Source organism: Branchiostoma belcheri, unplaced genomic scaffold (assembly GCF_001625305.1).
Source record: "Branchiostoma belcheri isolate BF01 breed outbred unplaced genomic scaffold, Haploidv18h27 scaffold20, whole genome shotgun sequence".
Lineage (NCBI taxonomy): Eukaryota > Metazoa > Chordata > Leptocardii > Amphioxiformes > Branchiostomatidae > Branchiostoma > Branchiostoma belcheri.
Window position 1 is genome coordinate 401,440 of NW_017803491.1, and position 21,176 is coordinate 422,615.

The 21,176-nt window shown below is 40.4% G+C and overlaps 4 protein-coding genes and 1 pseudogene across 4 annotated transcripts; 3 read left to right on the plus strand and 2 right to left on the minus strand.

Moving 5' to 3' along the window:
• Positions 1 to 4,390: 4,390 nt before the first annotated feature.
• LOC109469188 lies at positions 4,391 to 7,284 on the plus strand (annotated as a pseudogene).
• A 116-nt stretch (positions 7,285 to 7,400) lies between these two features.
• LOC109469190 (prefoldin subunit 2-like) lies at positions 7,401 to 10,524 on the minus strand. The gene is made up of 3 exons (XM_019767629.1): positions 10,255 to 10,524; positions 8,543 to 8,666; positions 7,401 to 8,339 (listed from the first exon to the last, which is right to left on the minus strand). Exons 1-3 carry the CDS (start codon positions 10,407 to 10,409, stop codon positions 8,163 to 8,165), a joined length of 456 nt encoding a protein of 151 aa, XP_019623188.1. The 5' UTR covers positions 10,410 to 10,524; the 3' UTR covers positions 7,401 to 8,162.
• A 133-nt stretch (positions 10,525 to 10,657) lies between these two features.
• Positions 10,658 to 17,657, plus strand: LOC109469187 (ribosomal RNA processing protein 1 homolog B-like). Its single transcript, XM_019767625.1, has 12 exons — positions 10,658 to 10,831; positions 11,350 to 11,432; positions 11,601 to 11,658; positions 11,851 to 11,936; positions 12,220 to 12,414; positions 12,587 to 12,651; positions 13,460 to 13,676; positions 13,987 to 14,084; positions 14,215 to 14,234; positions 14,360 to 15,411; positions 15,635 to 15,725; positions 15,882 to 17,657. The coding sequence occupies exons 1-12, from the start codon at positions 10,684 to 10,686 to the stop codon at positions 16,043 to 16,045; spliced, it is 2,277 nt and encodes a 758-aa protein (XP_019623184.1). The 5' UTR covers positions 10,658 to 10,683; the 3' UTR covers positions 16,046 to 17,657.
• Positions 16,432 to 19,470, minus strand: LOC109469191 (membrane magnesium transporter 1-like). Its single transcript, XM_019767630.1, has 4 exons — positions 19,304 to 19,470; positions 18,754 to 18,806; positions 18,464 to 18,567; positions 16,432 to 18,137 (listed from the first exon to the last, which is right to left on the minus strand). The coding sequence occupies exons 1-4, from the start codon at positions 19,404 to 19,406 to the stop codon at positions 18,026 to 18,028; spliced, it is 372 nt and encodes a 123-aa protein (XP_019623189.1). The 5' UTR covers positions 19,407 to 19,470; the 3' UTR covers positions 16,432 to 18,025.
• On the plus strand, positions 19,469 to 21,168 carry LOC109469189 (gem-associated protein 6-like). The gene is made up of 2 exons (XM_019767628.1): positions 19,469 to 19,680; positions 20,137 to 21,168. Exons 1-2 carry the CDS (start codon positions 19,505 to 19,507, stop codon positions 20,510 to 20,512), a joined length of 552 nt encoding a protein of 183 aa, XP_019623187.1. The 5' UTR covers positions 19,469 to 19,504; the 3' UTR covers positions 20,513 to 21,168.
• Positions 21,169 to 21,176: the final 8 nt, after the last annotated feature.

The following is a 21,176-nucleotide window of genomic DNA, read 5'->3' on the forward strand; positions in this document are numbered from 1 at the left end:
GCTTGGTTGTCATTACTGTTGGGACTTGACAGTGATGTAAGTGTGTCTTTCACAAGAGTGTGGCACTCCAAGTTGCCTGTTCTCTTGCGGGTGAAGTTCCTCCCTTCTACTTTTGCTTGCAGAGCATTCTGGACACTTGCATAACCTATTGTCACAGCTGATGCAATGACTGTAGCATGTTGCTGTAGATAGATCTGTTCTACTGAGATAAGGCTTAGACCCTGGCTATGGTACAGGATTCCGGAGTTAGCAGATCTCTTCATGCCAGCCCATTTCTTCAGGTACTGGGTGACGCTGCTACTCAGTTTCTGTAAGTGAGAGCGTGTGGTGTCATGGACTGACAGTAGGTACTTGATGGCACCTTGTACATAGACTCTGTATATCTCGCATTTGTACTCTCCTCTAATGGGTGATTCGTCGATGTTCATTATAATTCCATTCTTTTCCTTTGAGCCTATGATTGATTCCCTCAGGATGTCAGCGACCTGACCTGCTGAGCCTCTAGCTGTGACGTATCCACCAAGGAATTTGAAAGGAGTTTTGATAATATTGTCCATGGGGTGACTTCCGATACAGAAAGCGACGTCCTTTGCTGAACCGCCACATATACTGAGGGTTTTGCATTTCTTGGGTTTCAGGTACAAGTGGATGCTCCGTAGATTTCTGTCCAATGTGTTCAAGATTCGTTGCAGTGATCTTGACCTGGATATCGTCAATGCTAGGTCGTCGGCAAACGCAAAGGTCACATGTGTCTTGTCCTTTAGCGTGTAGCCATGTGCTGCTTCTGAGCGTAGGTATTCCAATGGCAGGTTGATAACAGGTAGAAAGATTGCAACAGACAGTGTATCCCCCTGGAATGTACCTACATTGAGCTGAAATGGGTCAGAGGAAAACTCTGGGCACCGCACCTGGGCAGTTAGATTGTTGTAGAATGCTTTCACGTAGTTGCAGATGTGTTGTGGTATGTGGTACCTCTGCAGAGCCAGGTGGATTAAATCATGTGGGACGTGTTTCTTAGACCGCGAAACACGCTGGTGGGAACGGGGTGTTAAAGAGGCAATATATGAAAGAATGTACAACCCCACCCTCAGCAGGAAAGGGGGGCTACGGGTCGATCTTTCCGGCACTTGGGATTTGGCACTCCCAGCCCCGAGGACAGACAACACTTAAGCTCCTGTTCTGTATAACAGGAGCTTCAGACTATTTGCATCATTTTGTCTTGACTTGTCTGACTTTTGTTCCTTTTTCGACTTCAAAAAAAATTGTCTTCACTTTATTTGCATATCAATCAATAGGTTGTGCTTATAAACCTGCTTTCCCCTCTGGTCTCTCAGTCACTGACGAAAGCTAGTGGATACTAGCTGAAACGTCTGACGTTTTCAAAATCATATCCAGTTGCTTGAGTAACTGTTTTTGGCGTATCGTATTACCTGGATGTCTAACCTTCGTCGACGCATTCTTTCATCAGTTATCAATTTTAGTCACACCACAGACAAAACATCATTTGTAATAAATGTGTCTTTTCATATAAATATCATGGTATCCTTGTCTTTTTCATTTATACAATCTACTATTTTGACTTGCCTGCCTAGAGTGGGTATTCCCTGAATTCATATATTTGGCATCTACTCTAGGACAAGGTACCCACTTCTAGTATATGAAAAATATGAAAAAGTCAGTTATATAAAAAAAAGTGGGTTATATGAAAAAGTCTAAGTGACAACAAAAGAACACAAGATAAATCAATTCAGCCACTCCTGTACTGGAATAGCGTTATACCATTTCGATCAAAGGCTGGTGACAACAAAAACATCTAGATGGTAGATGCTAAGTACAATTATAATATTTTGAGTTGAATTCAATAATGAATCAGTTAAAACATTTCTGACCACGTTGCTTACCAAAAAGAAACTAACGTTATACTAGAATTGGCAGCGCTACACCTGTCCCGCGCGCCTCAGACAGGCGATGAAACTAATCAAATTTAGGATCAGACAAATCAGGAGACTTATGTAAATGAGTGCGTATGCAAATGAGGCCGAGAATATATAAGGAACGTGGGAATAAGGAAAAGGCGCGCAGTTGGTAGTGGGGGAGGCAGGAGGAACACGAGAGGTAGATGAGAGCTCAGAGCAGGGGGTAGGTAAGGGAGTTGGGCTAGGGAAAGGGTCACAAAAAAGGGAGATTGGGAACGGGATACTTTTGAAGCTCCGCACCCGCCCACCCTAGGTATCTGGTTGGTTGTGAGCCCATCGTGCCCTGGTAACGGGATGGGGACTACTTCTTTTCGCACTCCTCTTCTTCTCCATCCCCTGGCTAGGGTGCGTGGGGTGGGTGTGGCACTGCGGATGTTACACTCAGCTTCTTCTGCAGACTGGCATCAAATAATTCTAGCTAAGACCTGGGGAAAATGTTGCGTTTCCCGACCGACCCTAGAAAAAGCTGACGACCCTAGACTTTTTTCTGTGGACCCCTGCAAGGGAAATACATTTTTCGAGCTGATTGACCTTTTCTAGCTCCATGATCTCACATGTGAGGAATGAAACGTTGTACAATCAGTTTTGAAACATTGACATTGAAAATATAAGTGTCTTCATGCAAGTTTTACTTTGTTAAAGTGTATTGAATAAGTTCAATCACTAGAGATTGCCACTGTCTAACAAAAAAAAGATAATCCCTACCTACCGACCCTATTTTTCTCAGGACTGAAACGGGAAACAACATTTTTTCCTAGGCCTATCGCAAACTTGATGGAAAAAGCAGCCCGCGCAATTGCGCTCCCTGACTGAATGCTGGAAAATTGCAGGCAGTCTGACGCGTTCCCGAAATATGGGGAACCAAGTCTACCTGACACTGGAGAGCTCTCGTTCAGCAGTTTTACAAAACTTACTACCGAGATAACGTTACATAGATTAGCTTGTTACTCCGTGAAGGAGGTCAGGACCTCCGGACGGAGTGTTGTGATCGGCTGATTTTTCATGTTCGCAGTCAAACACTGGGTTCTCTTTGTGTAATCGGCACGCAATTTTATACGCCGTCTGCGGGCATTCCCGTGTTGATGCACGAATGTGTATTTTTGCCGTTGCTGCTTTCGCGGTCAAATGTAATATTGCAGACGCACCCCTACAATTACGAGGCGAATTGGAATGGTCCAGAAAACGCGTTGTTTGGAATAGCAGTGGGGGGGTGGAACTTCATGCAGATACGGGGTGGTTTTGATAAGTGGTTCCAGATGTTTTTGCCCATGGTTAAGAGATGACAAGTTTTTTGGAAGATGTTCGCAGCCAAAACGCATTCTTCCGTACGTCGCATTTCTGTGTAATTTCGCATGTGGTGTGGCATTATGTCCGGGATGATGCACGTCTTTTTATTTTTACCGTAGCTGTTTTGATATTGGAGAAAATGCTTATTTTCGAAACATCACCATTTCTTTGAAATGTTTTCGTCCGTTTATGCAACTGTTACTAATTGCAGGGACTGCGCTAATGCCGACCAGTCGCGCTGTCCTGGTGCACCGCGAATGTGCGAGTGTTCCCTGTAGACAGTCCCGGGAGTCATTTTTTTCGCACATTCCAGGAGCCAAACCAAAATACGTTCATGAACCGAGTCCAAAAAACCGAAACGTGAAAATCGGATGATCGGACCTGATGTACATTTCTCTTTCTGTAGATACACACAATACACACATCTTTAGATAATCTGGCCATGGCAGGTTAAAAAAAAGTAACCCTGAATCATACTAGAATAGCGTAAATGCATGTTAATGTGTTCAAAACAAGAAAAGAAATTGTTTCCGGGTATTAATCTCTTGAATCACGGCGCTGAATATTGACGCTAAAATATTTCGGGCATCGCGCGCCCTTTCCCCGTTGTTTAGACTGTATGCAAATCCCGCGTCACGTGTCGGCATCTCGCATCTCTGATTGGTTGTTGCGTCTTAAGATGACTGAGCCGACGCGCGTTTAAACAATTTTTCTTGTTCGATTTATCACACTTTTCTGATGTAACACACTCTCCAAGCAGAGGTTTGGGTTTTGGGCGTATTTTTTAGCGTGTTTCTCTTTTGCACTTATTTTTTTCCCACCAAACCCAACGTTGGGTTTGGTGGGAATGCAAAGAGAAACCCCGATAAAAAAGCCCCAAAACACGCTAAAAATACCCCCAAAACCCAAACCTCTGCTTGGAGAGTAACAGATGTAACAGTCATTGGGCGCAAGGCCCTAAAACGGTTTGTTTGGCTCATCACGAATTTAGTAAAAATCTTACATAAAATTTTCCCGAGCCGAATTCATTCGTACGAATCGACACGACTTGTTACGATGCACACACGACGCCCGTACGAACTCGTACGACGTAACAAGGTGATGCAACACCCCAGCACGAACTGCATCACGGTCTAGCACGACGTAATACGACATACCACTGCTTCCTACGACGTCCGCACGACTGCTGACCTCGGGTTTGCTGTTCGGCCTGCGTGGCACCGATTTCTTTGAAGTTTGGCCACCCTTTTGCTCTTAACGACGGCTTTGAGATCGACTTGAACTCATTAGGTAAGCTGTACCATTCCAGGACCAAGTTTGAAATGGTCAAAACTAATGGGAGTAATGACCGCCGGAAGAGCAAGGCTCCCCAGCACATGCCACAAGGTCAGGGAACAGACTGTCAGCTCACGGAGCAAAACAGAGCCTGGGACGAGGGGGTTATGGATGGCAATTAAGCGCGACCCCGACGGCCGGCCAACTGACGTCGTGTGGAACAACTCATGGGACCAGCCAAAAAGCCATCCAGGCACGGAGAAGAAGAAGGGTGCTTTTAAGTGCCTGGAACTGAACGAAGAAGAAGAGGAGGCGTTGGCCGAATGGATCCGTGATCATCCTGAGTTTTATGACAGAGCGAACAGGGGGTTCAAGGGGAAGGAGAAGAAGGAAGAACTCTGGATGGAGAAGGGGAGGGAGCTCGGTGTGGACTGTGAGTGTTGTAGGACAGTACAAATTATAGTGACTACGGTGTACACCCAGCAACATTGCAAAGGCAATACTTTTGTTTTTGCTCTCATTTTCACTTGGGGTATATTTAATAGGTTGTACATTTGTCTTGATGGCACACTAAAACTTTCTTCCCCTTTGTTTGAATCTGTGTCAGTGAGCGTTTGGATGTGATGTATATGATCAATCCACCTGACCAGGCATTTGATTAAAGCTCCCTGACCTGACCTAACCGATTTAGATATCATTGACTTAGTTAGCATTAATCAGTGATAATGAACAGAGATATTAATAATTGACTAAGACCAAATTAGAAACATGTATATAATACATAGTAATAGACAAAGTCTAATGCAGTCTATATCAATTCTATGTCAGATCACAAAAATTAGTGCAAATGAAGGTTTGTATTAAAAGTTTTCTATTTACAAAAATACAATGTATTTCCAGACCCTTTTGAACCTTCTTGTATGGTACCCTCTCTTCATTTAGTCATAAGTAAATACTTCTTTGCATATTATCAATCTGCAGATGACCTTGTCAAGAGATGGTATCAGTCAATGAGGACAAGGTATGGAAAATTATCAGAGGAGGGATATAAAGAGAAGGAACACCTAACATTTCGGGAGAGATGGATCATTCAGAGGTTTGGCTTTCTGGACGGCCATATCATCAGACACCTTAACAATAGGGTTGGTGTGAGAAGTTTTTATTTCATTTTGGACACATCAGTTTTACATTTCTACATATTTCTACATTGGGTCGTTATATTTACAACATTCAAAATGATGTTTGTGACTTCTAATTTATTTTTTAGGCAAAGGACAAGACTGTCAAGACTAGGGCCAATAGTGATGCTACTGATGAGGAACTTAATGATGTTGATGATGAGGAGGACAGGACCGGCACTCCCGTCTCCCTCCAGTCCACTCCAGGAGAGGCAGGAACCTCCACTGGTGGGTACACCAGTCAGCCTGTGGTGAAGAGGAGGAAAAAGGAGCTGAAGCCAAGGCAAGCCCTCTCACACAAATTTACAGACAGAGCTGGGGAGCCAAAAAGGCTCCAGACAGAAATGACTCCACATCTGTCCGGTCCAGTGCCAGAGGTTCCACTGTCCAGCAAGACACAGTGGGGTGCATGGATCACTTCATGTCTGCCAGAGATCCATGAAAGTGTAAGTAACCATATCTTTATCATTATGATACATGTATTAACTTTTGTTGTTGTTGACCTTCAGACAAATCATTTACAACAAAAGACTCTTCAATTTTACATTCAAACTACTCATAAATGTGCTCTTTTTATATTCATAGTTGTGGGATGATTTCCAAGCCCAGTCATTCAAGCTGATCACCAAGTACTCGAGGCGCTCCAGGCAGTTAAGGCAGCAGGAGAGACAACAGAGCTTTGGTGTCCATCAGCAGGTCTCCTTATTCCAGCAGCCAGTAATGTCAGGAGACAACAGTCAGGACATGTTTCCCAGTATGGTACCATATGGACGAGCCCAAGCTGTTCCTGTGTCTATTTTCCCTGCTGCATCCAATCCTCTTCATGGTGCTTCTGACTTTTCTGGCACTGGTGGTGGCAATATGTCTGACTCTGACTGTGGTGGTAGCGCCTCTGAATCAGAGTCTGATGCTGGTGTTTAAAGTAGAGATGGGAATTTGATATCAAATATCCAATAGTATTAATAAATTCCCCTGGTAGAGATGACACTGCGGACAAAGTTATGAGTCTTTAATAATATGATATTCCACCTAAGAGGGAGAAACTTGTGCATTATTAAAATGAAGAATGAAGACATATATATTTATACAACTTAGGTTGTTTCCATATTTTGAAAGTATGTTTAATAGATAGGGAAAGTTTTGTTGCTCTAAGATTTATTTTTCTACCTGTCAGATAGGAGCTTGGTAGACATGCATTTATTCTGTACTGTGGCTATGGGGGCAGCTGTTTTATTTAGTTTAAATTCTGTGTTAATTTCAATAAAGTTATCAATATGAATCTCCACCTGGCATACTGGAACATATACATGTATTTTGAAGCTCTTTTAAGAATAAATGGGCATGTCACTGGTCACTTGTCTTAAGAATGATGCTTACCATAACCTTTGAGCATGCTGCATTTAGCTACATATTCAGCAATTTGGTGACGTAATATTTCTGCTTATGAACACTGAAGACATTCAATTTGTACCTGTATAGATCTGGGTTTGGGTATGTTTTACAATACTCTTCGTATGCTGGTGAAAAGTATTTACTTGATGATTTTTCCTCATGGATTATGGGGGGGGGGAGAAAATGCAGATTACACTGCCACAAACTGGGTTGTCTAACACAAGAAAATAGTTGAGATACAAACAAACACACTGTAGCACCATATCTGCACTCTTTTATTTGTTGAGAAGAAATATTCAAAGGAAAAAAACACATACATTACATTGTTTATATAGACATAAGTGATAACTGACACAATAATACATTATACAAAATCTTTATGAAAAATGTGTGCAAAAAGGTCTACACAGAAATTGTATCATCTAAACAGAACTTGTAAGGTTAACAAATATTGTATTGTAACAATGTAAGGTTATACACCAAACACACAAGCACAAAAAACAACATGCACATACTAGTATAACAGCCGGCACTGTTGGGGTCTGTTTTTGCAAACATTTTATTCAATTATTTTTCTATTGTGCTAGTCTGAACATTTAACCCTTTTTGTCATAAGGGTGTTTTGAGTTGTGGTGTGGTGTGTAGTAATTATAGCCATAGAAATTAAATCCATGATCAGTGCACTGGCTTTGAAATAATGTTGCCACTCGAAAATTTCCTGTTGTTATAAGGCAATCTCAGCCTTAATTTTGAGTCTTAGTTTCCAGTTCATATGTTACAATTGGACTCCCTGCCTTCATTTTAATGGTTTTATTACCACTCCATTTTAACAATTCAATAGTGGTGTCCACTAATTCAAAAGCCTTTGTTTGCTTTCTAGATGCCCACACAAATCAGTTGGAATACTGAGTACTATATTTAACATACAAATGGCTGAAATAACTATTTGCATAAAGACTGGTAACCACCACATTTCGTTGTTTCTGTTTTCCATATAGGCCTGGAAGCGGACAGCTGTAACTGACACCACAACTATCACTCGGATCTCCTTCCATTAGGACACCAGGATGCCCTGTGTGCCAGACTTCTCCTTGCCACCTCCAGATGACTCTGTGCCTTTGGGTGTCTCGTCTTCACCCTTGATCTTGATGTTGTACTTCTCCCGGTATTTTGTCAGCTCCTCGCCTTTTGCGACCACTTGTGCATTTAAGGACTCTATCAATTTGCTGAGCTGCATTTAGGATGGCAAAATAAGACAATAAGTTTAGTAAAAAGCAAACAAGCTTTGGAAAGATCAAATACAATGTGACTAATGGGTATTTACTCTGAATTTAGTATGAGCTGTTGCCTTACCTGCTCCATGCTATGTTCCAGATCAAATACAATGTGACTAATGGGTATTTACTCTGAATTTAGTATGAGCTGTTGCCTTACCTGCTCCATGTTATGTTCCAGGGCTGGTAACACCTCCTTCACTGTCCTCTCTACCAGCACACCTCCGACCATCCGGAAACACTTCCTATCCCCATCCACATCCTTCAATGTTTCAACCACTAACCTAAAACAAAGGACATGCAACATTAGGCCCCAATTTAAGTCTATGGGGACTATGTAGTGATGCCTATGTAGTTCTTATTCTGTGGTACTGCAAAACTACGAAAACCACGCTCTCCTTTTTCAGCACTCGGTTCCAGTGCGGAAAGTGGCTTCAGCACTGGACTTCCAGTGCTGAATGGCCGTCAGCACTGGACTGCCAGTGCTGAGGCGCTCTCAGCACTGGAAAAGCTGGCGTCAGCACTGGAACCCGAGTGCTCAGGCGACATTGAAGTCTTTGGCGTAGAATAGACACGTACGTTCTATGTATCATTTGCGCATGGACAAAATAAATTTTTCGTTGTAGAATAGACACTAAAGTTATATATGTATCATTTGTGCATGAGCAAAATAAGTATTTCGTTGTAGAATAGACAGGCAAGTTATACATTTTCTAAATTTTCTAAATGTATTTTCTAAAATTAAGGAAAATAATCACAAGATGCAGTTTTATTATTATGTTATAAAGTTAGCCATAGACACCTTGTATTCTATAATTCAAATTAAAGTGGCAGATTCCGGCTTATTGTTATTTCTTAATCATATTATCCCTCTCAGCACTTGGACATGCCAAGACGCCAGCACTGGTTTGAAGAGCGTTCCAGTGCTGAAAGGACGTCAGTACTCGTGTTCCAGAGCTTAAGATTTTAAAGCACTGGTGTTCCAGTGCTGAATTGTCCCCGAGCACTGGTAAAATTCAGTGCGGAAGGCGTGGCTTTTGTATATGAGCACTCGATCCCAGTGCTGATGGCGTTTTCAGTACTGGGTAACCAGTGCTGAATGACCTTTGAACCTCTCTGCCGCCATTCTGCCGCGCGTTCAGCACTGGTAACCGAGTGCTGACAGAATTCTGTCACTGGAACACCAGTGCTGAAAGGATTTCAGCACTGGAAACCGAGTGCTGAGACAATGTTCAGCACTGGAACACCAGTGGTGAGGGCGCTTCAGCACTGGGAAAAGGCCGTTCAGCACTGGAACACCAGTGCTCGGCTCTCGTCTGACGCCGTTTTGTCCATTGAATCAGCACTGGAACACCAGTGCGGAAGGCATGGCTTTCGTAGACTTGCTGTGGCACTTCATAAATGCAAACATATGAAACTGTTTTAAAATTGTCATGTTGCATCACTATATCTACATTTACATGTATAATTTTGTATCACTCTGCAACCAGTTTGCTGTGTACGAAGTGTGTAAAAGACAAATTCAATGTGACGTTCTGTAATCACAGCCTGGAGTTAGATTATGTTCATTTTACATCATTGCTTTTTTTTTAATATCATCCGAGGCATTCCAGGAGGTAAGGGGGGGGGGGTATTACAAAGATGAAAATTTTCCCTGGAATGCCAGTAGACAAGGAAGGAAATGTGGCCTGGTTTGTGAAAAATATCAGCCAAATATGAGAAAACTAACAGACGAACAACCAAAAGACAATTTGAAATGGATAAATATCTCACAGACATAATTTCTACGACTGGAACTACCATGGTACTACTGGTAGTCATGTTTCACGTTATGACCGGTCATCAGTTTGCAAGCACCACCGTCCACGTTACCTGTGTTCGTTGAGTTCCATCTCAAGCTCCGAACATTTGGAAGCTACAGCTCTCTGCTGCTCTCGTAGCTGGTTAAACCCCGCCACGACCTGCTCCTGAGACACCTTGACTTGCTTGTTTCCAACCTTTGCTGCCGTAGAATCTCCCGACGCCATTTTTCCCTCACGATGTCCACCTCGAGGTGCAACTCTCGCGGGAATAGCCAACCAACTCGTACCCAGGATCTTAGCACTTTTCCAACACGTTTCTCACTTTCAATACATAAAAAAAAACATAATGCGGTAATATTTGTTAAGCAAAGATTAATATGAAGATAAAAATCATCAACTTGTTCTGAATCTGAAGGGGAAACCTACATTTTATAGCAGGCTGTTCTGGGTACGAGGATTTCCGGTTCAAAATTACCCTTTGACCCGAAAAACTGGCAAAATGGCTGCTTTCGGGAAAAAGCGTGGCCAGGCACGCGCGCCGGAGGTGAAGTTTGCCCAACACCTGGCGGCGAACGAGAAAAAAATACGGGATAAAGCGGTGAAGAAGTTACGGCAATGGTTGGAAGCAAGATCCCAAGCAAGGGGCGGTGAGTACTTCGTAAAAACAGATACAGTGGTGTGCATGTGGTTGGGAAGGGTCCCTGGAAAGTCTCAAAGTGGGGGTGCACGTGGGGACCGGTGCACAGGTAACTGTTGAAGTCAGCGGCAGTACGGCGTATCAAAGGCTCGAAATAGATTGAGGAATATTCAAGCATATCAAAGGTTCAAATCATATCAAAGGTTCAAAGTAGATGTATGTAGTGACATCCTACACAGCTACATTATTTTAAACTCATTTAGTTGTGTCTTGATAAAGTACGTTTTATGTATATGAGACGTTTTACATGTTGTATTTGATAAAAATTTTGAAACAACAGTGAAAGTAACAGGTATGTTGGTTACGACGTTATTCATACCCCCTGAGCGGAGAAGCAATGAGTTTCATGTTGTATATTAAAGTCACCCATATGTTGTAGATAAAACAATTACATCCAGATATTTATAATGTAACGTTAGATACATAATATTTATACCTGTACTAATGACACAATCTACCTCAACTCAGGAGGATTTGAAGAAGATGACATGCTGAAGATTTGGAAGGGGCTGTTTTATTGCATGTGGATGTCAGACAAGCCCTTGGTTCAGGTACATTTTGCAGTTATTTTTAAACATAATTTGAAATGCAATGAATGATAACTGGAATAAATACGATCATATTCAAGGGCCAGAAAATCACTGCAAATACTAGATTTGTTCATGTTTACAAAAATATTAAGCTAACACTGGCTAATATTCTTCTGTTCTTTATTTTAGGAAGAGCTTGCCAACACAATGTCAAAACTTCTCCACTGCCTGAAGAATGAAGATACAGGTTTACAAACCTTATTTTCCTATGAATGAAATAACTGTTTAAAATTTCTTTCTATTAAGTTAACAAAAGTCATAGCTGTAAGTCACATTGCTCTTTGTTTTTCTCTCAAATTCTCTGTTGCACTTGCACAGGCTTAATAGTTAATTGCAGCAAACAAACTCAATATTATTTTCTATACAATTACCTTTCCAGTTTTCCTGTTTATCAAAGTGTTCTTCAAAACCATGATAAGGGAATGGAATGGGATTGACCACCTCAGGATGGACAAGTTCTTCATGGTAAATAAGTCTAGTAATTCCTATATGAAGACAGTTTTTTTTTTATCATGTCAAGATTTTGACAATTTTTTTGGAGCTGTTATATAGAAGACACTGTAACAATGTAAAATTAATTGACGAGGTTTGTTGTTGTTGACGTACATGTGTTTATTATACTGCCACAACATATTGAGTAAATTAAGGATGAGATGCAACAATGTTTATTAAACATTTTAATATCTGTTGCCATTATTTGTGAACCTGTGGAGCCTCATTGTTTGTATTTGCATTGTTCCTTCTTCAGTTAGTTCGAAACATGGTGTCTCAGTGTCTTGAATTCCTGAGACAGAATCAGTGGGATGCACGGTTGACTGACAGATTCATGACTATCATGAAGGAGGGACCCATGTCTACCTCTACTGAGGAGGTTCCCAATGGTATCAGATACCACATTTGTGACATCTGGGTGGAAGAACTGGAAGCAGTTGGAGGACAGGAGGTTTGTATGAGTGATCCCATATACAGTATGTTGGAGAATTCATGGCCCTCTACAAATTTGAAGTCAGGAAGACCCAAACAGCTGTGGATTTATAATTCTACATCATGTGATTTGTTTGTTCAACAGCTTAGGTAATTGTAACAAACAACATTCTTTTCTATTCTTTGCACAGCTAAGTCCCCAGGAGCTACTACCATTCCTGACACCATTCTTCATGATACTCAAAGTGTCAGACAAGTAAGTCAGTCAGCTACACTTCTTAGAATTTGCAAGGTGGAATATCATGTTTTGATGACATAAAGTTGGGCACTTTGGAGGCAATATCAATTAATGATTATTACATGTCAGTGTTCGAAATACCTGTCTGCAGTCTGCAATCTGCAGATAGATTTTCAAGCTTGCAGAAGAAAAATTTATACAATCTGCAATTTTGCAGCAGGAAAAATTGGCACTTGGGATTTGGTGCTCTTGGCCCCAAGGACAGACAACACTTAAGCTCCTGTTCTGAAGCAACAGGAGCTTCTTCACTAATTTGCATCAACCTTGTCTTGACTTGTCCATCTTTTGTTTCTTTTTGGACTTCCAAAAATTTGTCTTCACTAATTTGCATATCAATCAATAGTTCATGGTTATAAACCTGCAAGATTGTAGTATGGAGGCTTGTGTATTTGCAGAAAGTATTTCCAAATTGCAGAACAAAATTTTGACTCTTCTGCAATATTGCAGAGCACTGAAAAAAAGTATTTCGACCACTGCATGTACAAGTGACAAAGAGCAAATATCACCAATATCAATCAATGATTATTACATCTACCAGAATGCCATATATAAGCTGTCAGCTGCAACTGTAGCAGTTATCACATTTATGAAGGATGAAGGATGAAGGTTACTCATCCAGGATACTAGTATGATACTTATGAATCTTGGTTTGATTGATCTTCATCAGTAAAGATTACTGATTAATGATATGAAACTCTGTGTCGATTTAACCAAGATTTGTATGTAGCAGTTATTCTTTCTCTAATGGAAGTGTTTCCTTGTCCAGCATGACCCTTCTGCAGAGTATTGGTACCAGCGTGCTGGACGAGATCATCAGCAGGGCTGACTTTACAGTTCCTGCTAAACTGCAAGGAGAGGAGGAGGACGAGGAGACAGAGTATGATGATGATGATGATGAGGAGGAGGAGGAGGAGGATGAGCAGCAGAAGGGAGAGGATAATGATGATGATGATGATGAAGTGGAAGAGAAGGCCACATTGAGGGTACACTCTGAATTTAAGTCAATAAGAGTGTCAAAATACACTTTATAACTTATCCAAATGTCAAAGAAATGATACCTCTCTAAGTTAAGCATTCATAATATTTGGCATAAGAGTAATACAGATGTGTTTCATATCTGTATCTTTTATGAGGAGCCACCCTTAACACCTGAGTCATCTGCTAAATATAAGCATGTCACATTGTGTTATTATGAGTTATTGTGTTCTTATGAATTGATGAAACTTGATTACATAACTGTCCCATATTCTGTATTCTGAGATTTTACATATTTGTCGATGCATCTATCTCCAGTTTGACCATGCAGCCATAGCAGACCAGTTATTCATGATGGCCAGCCAGAAGGACACACGCAATAAGAACAGAAGACTGATGTACAGCTGGGTGAAAAAGTAAGACCCAAATATATGTTGAATTTTTCTGCACATGTATAAGAGGACATGTTATGGATTGTATGATGTCAGTTTGGAACCTTTCACGTAAAGGTACTGAGTCTGATCTATTTTTTGTCCTCTTTTTCAGGTTTAAAGATGCTGCCTCAGGTAAACATAGTTTTCATTGTCCATAAGTTATTGCATTCCAAACACTGTTTCAAGGAATAATGATTAAATATGATATCAGTTTACAACTGTGTTACAATTCTAAATAATTTTACTCCCCATTTCAGGCATTTACCCAGATCAGAACTTGCTGCAGCTGTTAGATAGTGAGTCTGATGAGGATGAAGGGGAACATCTGAAGAAGAAAGCCCAAAAGAAGGACCAACATGTGCCCATCATCTCAACAGAGGATGGGCATGTAGAGGATGTGAAAAAAAGAAAAAAGAAGAGAAAGAAGCAAAGTCAAAGGGCCAAAAAGGTAGAACAGTCTGGAGAGGGCAAAGATTTGGAAATGAACTGTCTGAGTGCAGTCCGAGGTGCAGATAGGAAACAGTTGGGAGGTAAACAAGGAGAGGCAGGAAGAAATGCAGAACAAATGTTGGATAAAGAACACAAAACAAATGGTGATACTGCTTGTGATGCTGAAGTGGGTGCAAAAAGTGTGAAGCACAAGAAAAAAACAAAGGGAAAAGAGAAAACAGCATCACAAAGTGAGGCACTTGTTGAAAGCACTGATTCAAAGTTGTCAGTAGGTACAGGAAGGAAGAAAGAAATTGCCAAGGGAGGTACCAAGAGTAAAGTAAAACCTAAAAAACGGTCTGCATTCCAGGCATACCTTGATGAAGCGAAGGAAGAAGCTGTAGAGTCTGTGGCAAAAGTAGATGACAGTTGTGTTGAAGTGGTTGTTTTATCTGGCCCTGAGGATAGTGTTGCTGATCAATCATCTGAAGGCAAAGAACCTGGGAAGGTCCCAGGTGAGGCCCAGCCATCTTCAAAGCTCCCTGCTTCGCAAACTAAGCAAAGTCCCAAGGTGAAGAGGAGGAAGAAGCGATACTTTGAGGGAGCTATTGAGGACAGTGACAACAAAGAAGAGAGCATCAATGAGTCCAGCCAGCTTAACAGTGGCAAGAGGCAGAAAAGGAAGTCATCTTTACCTGATGGCCTAGATGAGGCATCATCCAGCCCAGTTTCACCAAAAAAGAAGAAGAAGAACAAGGAACACAAGGAAGCCTTTGCATCGTTTGAGAAGTTTGCTGTGACTCCGCCATCTTTCTTCAGGAAAGCTGCCAGCAAAGCTATGCCCAGATCTGAACCAAAATTGAAGAAGACTCCAAAGAAGGTAATTTGCCCTTATTGAAGAGTAAATGAGAGTTAAGAATAGTTGCTTGGTCCAAATGGAACTTTTGCATTATGCTCAGGATTCCCATACTGTCCTCAGTCACTGATTCATTAATACATGCCTTCCATCTCTGCAGTATAGCACGTGTTGCTACATAACCTGACAAGCTTTTATGTTCACTATTCTTACATGGACATCTTTAATCAGAATTTTTCCTTTTCAGTCATCATCAAATGGACTTCCTGCTCCCAGCTCTGAGCCAATAGAAGGGAAAAAACGTGTTGCATTCGCTCTGTCCAAGAACACCACACAAGGTAAGGTTCCACATGTCATCACAGTTCCTTTCTGATTTTTTTATATGGATAACTGAAATGTGATGAGTTTGCAATTTAAAATGACTTGCTTTCTGCTATAAAGGCATGATAGAATACAGTATCATTGAAATAATGAACAAACTGTGTTGCTTTCAGAGTTTCGTAAGAATGAGAAGAGCCTTGCTGTGAGCCCTGCACCTGTTGCCATCCCCTATGATTCCTCTCGCCAGCCAGAGCAGGGTGTTTTGAAACCCAGCAGCACAACTCCCCCTGTCCGGAGAAAAGCAAAGCGCAGGGCAATGGCAGCAGACTTCTTCTAGCTCAGCTGAACCAAGGAACTTTTTGAAATGCATTATGCTAGTACCACTTGCACTTACATATACCACATTGTACCTCCTGTCTTGTTAGAACTTGATTATAATATTAGTGAAATATACATGTAATAGAGAAATAAGTTTTGACTTTATCACCAATGTCTTTGGTTCATCAGGATGATGTAGACACATTTTAGTTGTAGGTAGTCTAGTAATCTTTTATAACACCTGAGTTTGAATCCACATGGCATATACAAAATATAGTTATAAGTAATGCATAATGACAGTATGACAAACCAGCAGCAGTTTGTCAGCTGATGGCTTTGCTCTAGCCTTCACAGTAATATACAGAAAGCACATTTGTACCATCTTGGACCATGCAGTTAATATAGGTAATTGGCACCATGAAATTAGGTTATCGCCCATGCATTGCTCCGCTGATTCTAACTCTGATTTGTTACTGAACAGCATACTATATTAGGTTGATTACAACTTATTACCATGTACTATTTTGTTAGCAGTGGCCTAAAGTCTTCTGTTCCTGCAGCTAGGTAGTCCTGTGTTGCTGTTGATGCCATCAAATAAATTTAACAAGCAATACACAGTAATTTCTGCAATGTGACTGTACCAGGATGCTGTTAAATCATTTTACTTACATTACAAAGCCAATCTGTTACACGAGTTTGATACCAAATTGAATGAAAAATAAACTTTCAATTTGTATACCATGTCATGGACACAAAGGTACTTTTGTTAAAGAGTTAAGGAAAGTTGACATGTAATAAAACCATGCGTGTCATGAACAAGAAATTTTAGATTTTCTATTGCACGTTTACAAAAATGTTGAGAATACAGCTTTTCTCTGGTGTTTTAATGGCTTCATTGTTTGGGCCTACTAAGTTTACATGGCTATCTTACTCGCATCTTCACCTTCCAATGTATTGGAACTGTATCGTATACCAGAAAATACTACATTAATCACATCATGGAATGGATTACTCATACACTATCCTTCAAACTGGAACTCAAATATACCTCCCCCTCCTCCAAACTAGTGCCCCAAACCCATAAATATTTATTCACTTTACCCTACTTAACTTTACTTACTTATGCCTACTGCCTTTCCTCGGGCATAGACTATGGGTACTTCAATTTGAAATAACAACAAAAAAATGTGGACAAGGACAAATTTACTGATTTCATGGCTTCATCACAAGGATATCTTTAACATGTTCCAACAATTAAACAGGGATCCTAAGAAAACTCTTCTTATTCCTAACATGAGCACAAGTAATATGTATAAATTTTATTAATTCTTTAGACATGTATAACCAGGGAGAAAAATACTTGAGCAGTATACTGTGGCAAAACGTAGTGTCAAAAAGACATCCTGTGTAGAAATGACCATGTCTATATAACAGTTATGTACATACATCTGCATATTTTGTCCATTTTGATAGGCAGAGAGCAAACCTCTGAATACAATATACCAGGTCCTCTATTTTAATAGTAATGATACATTTACTTACTGTGAGTGTCTGATTTTTTATTTAGTAGCTTATATAACTAAATTTCAAGCCCACATCAACACTTTCAACATTGCATCAGTGGGCAAATTGTTTTTACTAAAACTACTGAAGAATTTCTTCCAGCAAATGTGCATGCTGAGATAAAAACTCGAGTACAGTAGTTACATGCAGGGTCCTACTACAACATTCCTACTTACTGCAATAGCACTACTGTCATTTCTGGAGACATATTTTTCTATCACAATATTCCACCAGTGGTAAGAACATGTCTAATAGAATATAAACTTACAGCAATCAGTTTGCCTTGCCAGACAAAATAGAACAAGTTCAAGTATGCTGAGGTTTTAGACGAAACAATGTTTTACAGCATGTTGTGGTCTACCTCAAATTTCTAAGCACATAGAGGAAACATTTTTTCATCTTTTCAAGTGAACAGCTGAGTGTTGCTGGGTTGTTACTAGTCCTCCTGGTCTGCCTCATCCTCCAGTTCTGGTACAGCACTGAACAGGACCCTGCCTCGGTGGGTGAATGTGTAGAATGATGACTGATTCCCAAAGGTCTCCCAAGATCTAGGCAAGCAACAAAATGATGAAGACAGTGATGCCATCATGGGTGAAAGAAAGTCTCTTTTTTTCTCCATCTGATCATGTATGTTATCAATGTAGGGTGCTATCTCCATCAAACACAATTCATCTAAAAATGTTGCATGTCATCATGATGCTATGGGCATATTTGTCCATCAAAATTACAAAAATAGATACTGGCAAGAATCTGAATCTGTTGGTTCATGGATCAGTTTACTCAAGTTATGTTGCACCAATAGATCTAGATTGTCAAATGTGTTATAATAATTTGCAGTTCAAGGCAACATTTCCACTAAAGTCAGATCACATACTTGTCTTCCAGCTCCTTGCTAGCCTTTATTTCCCTGAAGTCCCCTGCAATGTTGACGAGTCCACAGCATATCACCAGGAATGCCAGTATGATCTGTACTACTATCTGTGTATTAAAGGCAACATCAAGAGTAACACGGTTACAAGAATGTGGAAAGTAAGATTCTAGAAGTTTCAAATTTTCTAGAAATGTTGGTTGATGCGACATTTTACGACAAAATAAATCACGATTATGAATGATCATCAACATTTTGATCGTCAAGGAATATGTAAAATTATAGTCTATACTTACATCAGCAGGTAGTCCTGTGAACTCTCTCTCTGTTATTCTAAGGTACAGTCGGTCTGTGGACGGTAACAGAAAGGGTGTCAATTCCTGTCAAAAAATAACGTTACAACATAAAATATTAAATTTCTATTTATAATAACGTTAGTGTTCCTTATGTTTAGCCTGTCATTAGTGTAGAAAAAATGTTATTGACATCTAGAATTGTTTGAAGTCGATATCATAATGCACAAATATATTAGATTATCCACATGAACAATAGCCTGGGTACCATATCCTACTTGTATGACGGGGCTCCCACACTCGCTTCCCTAACTTGGAGCCCCGTGGGAGCCCCGGCATACAAGTAGGATGGTACCAAGGCTACATGAACAAATCAGGTAACGCTACAGCATGCACACATGGGTGTTACATGCAAACACCCATGTGTGCATGTAACACCCATGTGTGCATGCTCCATCCGTCCTTTTTGCTATCGATCGAGTCGTTCCACTCCCATTCCAGTGGCCAAAGCTTTTGTGGAAACATGACGATAAGAAACACATGAGATACGTACGCTGTGCTGCTGAATAGGCTGCGTGGGCAAAAACTAACAATCCTACGATTACAAACAGACGAAATACACTCTTGATTGTTCTGGATTGCCTTTGCACCGCCATGTTGAGGATGATGATGATGGACCCCGGAAATTATTAACATACCCTGACAACCCCTTCTTCTGTAATGGACCAGTCCACACGTTTCATCATCGTCAAAGATGGCGGCGCCCATGAGTTCTGAAACGGACAGGCAACAGTCACAATTTTCTGCAAATTCTGAAAATCGGTCCCCGGGATTTTGGCGCTCATATGTTTATAAGGAGGTAGAGGTCACGACAGTTGATGGGCGGGAACATCGAGGCTGGGTTCACACTGTTGATCCTGTTTCTGAGAGGTGAATGTATTATTTTTTCTGCATGCTAAAGGGGGAGGGGGGCGACACCAGCTTTTCCGTTAAAAATATTGTGGTCTTATTCTTAATAGATTATTAATATTAAGAATAAGACCACAATATAAACGATTCAAAGACTAGGGTACTGCGCTAGAACATGGAGAAACATGTCCACCAACCATATTTGCAACACTGTTGGGTGAAATTTCCTTTTTAAGTTAATTCTTGCATTAACATAGTTAACAATGTTAAACATAGAGATAAGAGGTTGCTTCACTTATCATAATTTACATTTCAATCAACCCAGATAACGATGCCACTGTTGGAGTTAACTGATGTCCAGAAGCATTAACTAAGTGGTGTTACTATAAGCACAAGTAACAGTTACATGTAATGTCGTAACATTAGATAAGGGCTACTGAAGTATTGATGAAATATTTGTCTTGTTTTTACCTGCAGTGTGGTCCTTGTCCACTTTGAAGAGGACAGACAGAAGACTGTTGAAATTGTAATGGGACATGCAGTGAAGGGGATAACTGTTGTCAATGAGGACATGGACAGTCACAGAGAAGAGCTAGATCACATGTTCGTCACAGCTGATGACACAAACTTTTCCAAACACGACCTAAGAACCAGGCGTGATGATCTGAAGCAGTGGCTGGAGAGAAACCGTCTTCCTGTCAAAGTTTCAGGCAAAGAGGGAGAGCTTCTGAGCATTTCTGATGCCTTGGTGATAGAGCCACCTTATAGTGCTGAAAGCTGTAGGAGCACAAATGAGATCATCCTGGGTAGAATACAGGCCCTTATTCGGTCAAAACCAACATCAGTACAGTAACAGCATGTTCTTAATAGCATTTATTTGTGTTGCATCTCAGCTTCTAGTTACAGCAATATTAAATTCCATAGTATTAACATATGGTTAGGTCAAACAACTTTGTTTAAGATTTACAAATAAGGAACATTTGTACCATCAACATTTCTTGATGTAACTTAAATTAATTAAGCTACATGTACAAAGAATCAGACTGGGAACATCATAAGGCACATTCATTTTCATCAGCATCACTGGAAGTTGACACAAATTGCACATATTGATGACATGATACATTTGCTTTCTTACTCCAATTTCCACAGAAAACTGTGTTCAGATTGCTGGGGCCTGTTTACAACAAGCTCACTTTCTTCCTTGCCTTGCAACTATATATTGTTAAAAACTAAATTTTGTTCATATAGAATACATTGACTTATTTGCTGTCTGTGAATTACCACTATTACTTAACTAGAAAAAAGTCACAATGTAACTTTTTGAATCACAAATTCACGACTTATATGATTACTTAGTATGTGAAATAAGGAGACAAATCATTAGTACCTATTGTAGAGATTAGGAAAGGTTTGATAAGAGATACATTTTTCATCTTATGTAACATATACTGTGGATGTAGTTCTACAGGACAGTGCATTTCTTAAAAAAAACAAATCTCAAACTAATTGAAAGT

Coding starts and splice junctions, on each gene's coding strand:
- LOC109469190 (XM_019767629.1), bottom strand. CDS start 10,409: ATGGCGTCGGGAGATTCTACGGCAGCAAAGGTTGGAAACAAGCAAGTC. Junction 8,667..10,254: donor ATGGAACTCAACGAACACAG/GTAACGTGGACG, acceptor CCTTTGTTTTAG/GTTAGTGGTTGAAACATTGA. Junction 8,340..8,542: donor TGGAACATAACATGGAGCAG/GTAAGGCAACAG, acceptor TCCTAAATGCAG/CTCAGCAAATTGATAGAGTC.
- LOC109469187 (XM_019767625.1), top strand. CDS start 10,684: ATGGCTGCTTTCGGGAAAAAGCGTGGCCAGGCACGCGCGCCGGAGGTG. Junction 12,415..12,586: donor AAGCAGTTGGAGGACAGGAG/GTTTGTATGAGT, acceptor TTCTTTGCACAG/CTAAGTCCCCAGGAGCTACT. Junction 14,235..14,359: donor GTTTAAAGATGCTGCCTCAG/GTAAACATAGTT, acceptor TCCCCATTTCAG/GCATTTACCCAGATCAGAAC.
- LOC109469191 (XM_019767630.1), bottom strand. CDS start 19,406: ATGGCGGTGCAAAGGCAATCCAGAACAATCAAGAGTGTATTTCGTCTG. Junction 18,807..19,303: donor AGCCTATTCAGCAGCACAGC/GTACGTATCTCA, acceptor TACCGTCCACAG/ACCGACTGTACCTTAGAATA. Junction 18,568..18,753: donor TCACAGGACTACCTGCTGAT/GTAAGTATAGAC, acceptor TTTAATACACAG/ATAGTAGTACAGATCATACT.
- LOC109469189 (XM_019767628.1), top strand. CDS start 19,505: ATGGCGGCGCCCATGAGTTCTGAAACGGACAGGCAACAGTCACAATTT. Junction 19,681..20,136: donor GTTGATCCTGTTTCTGAGAG/GTGAATGTATTA, acceptor TTTTACCTGCAG/TGTGGTCCTTGTCCACTTTG.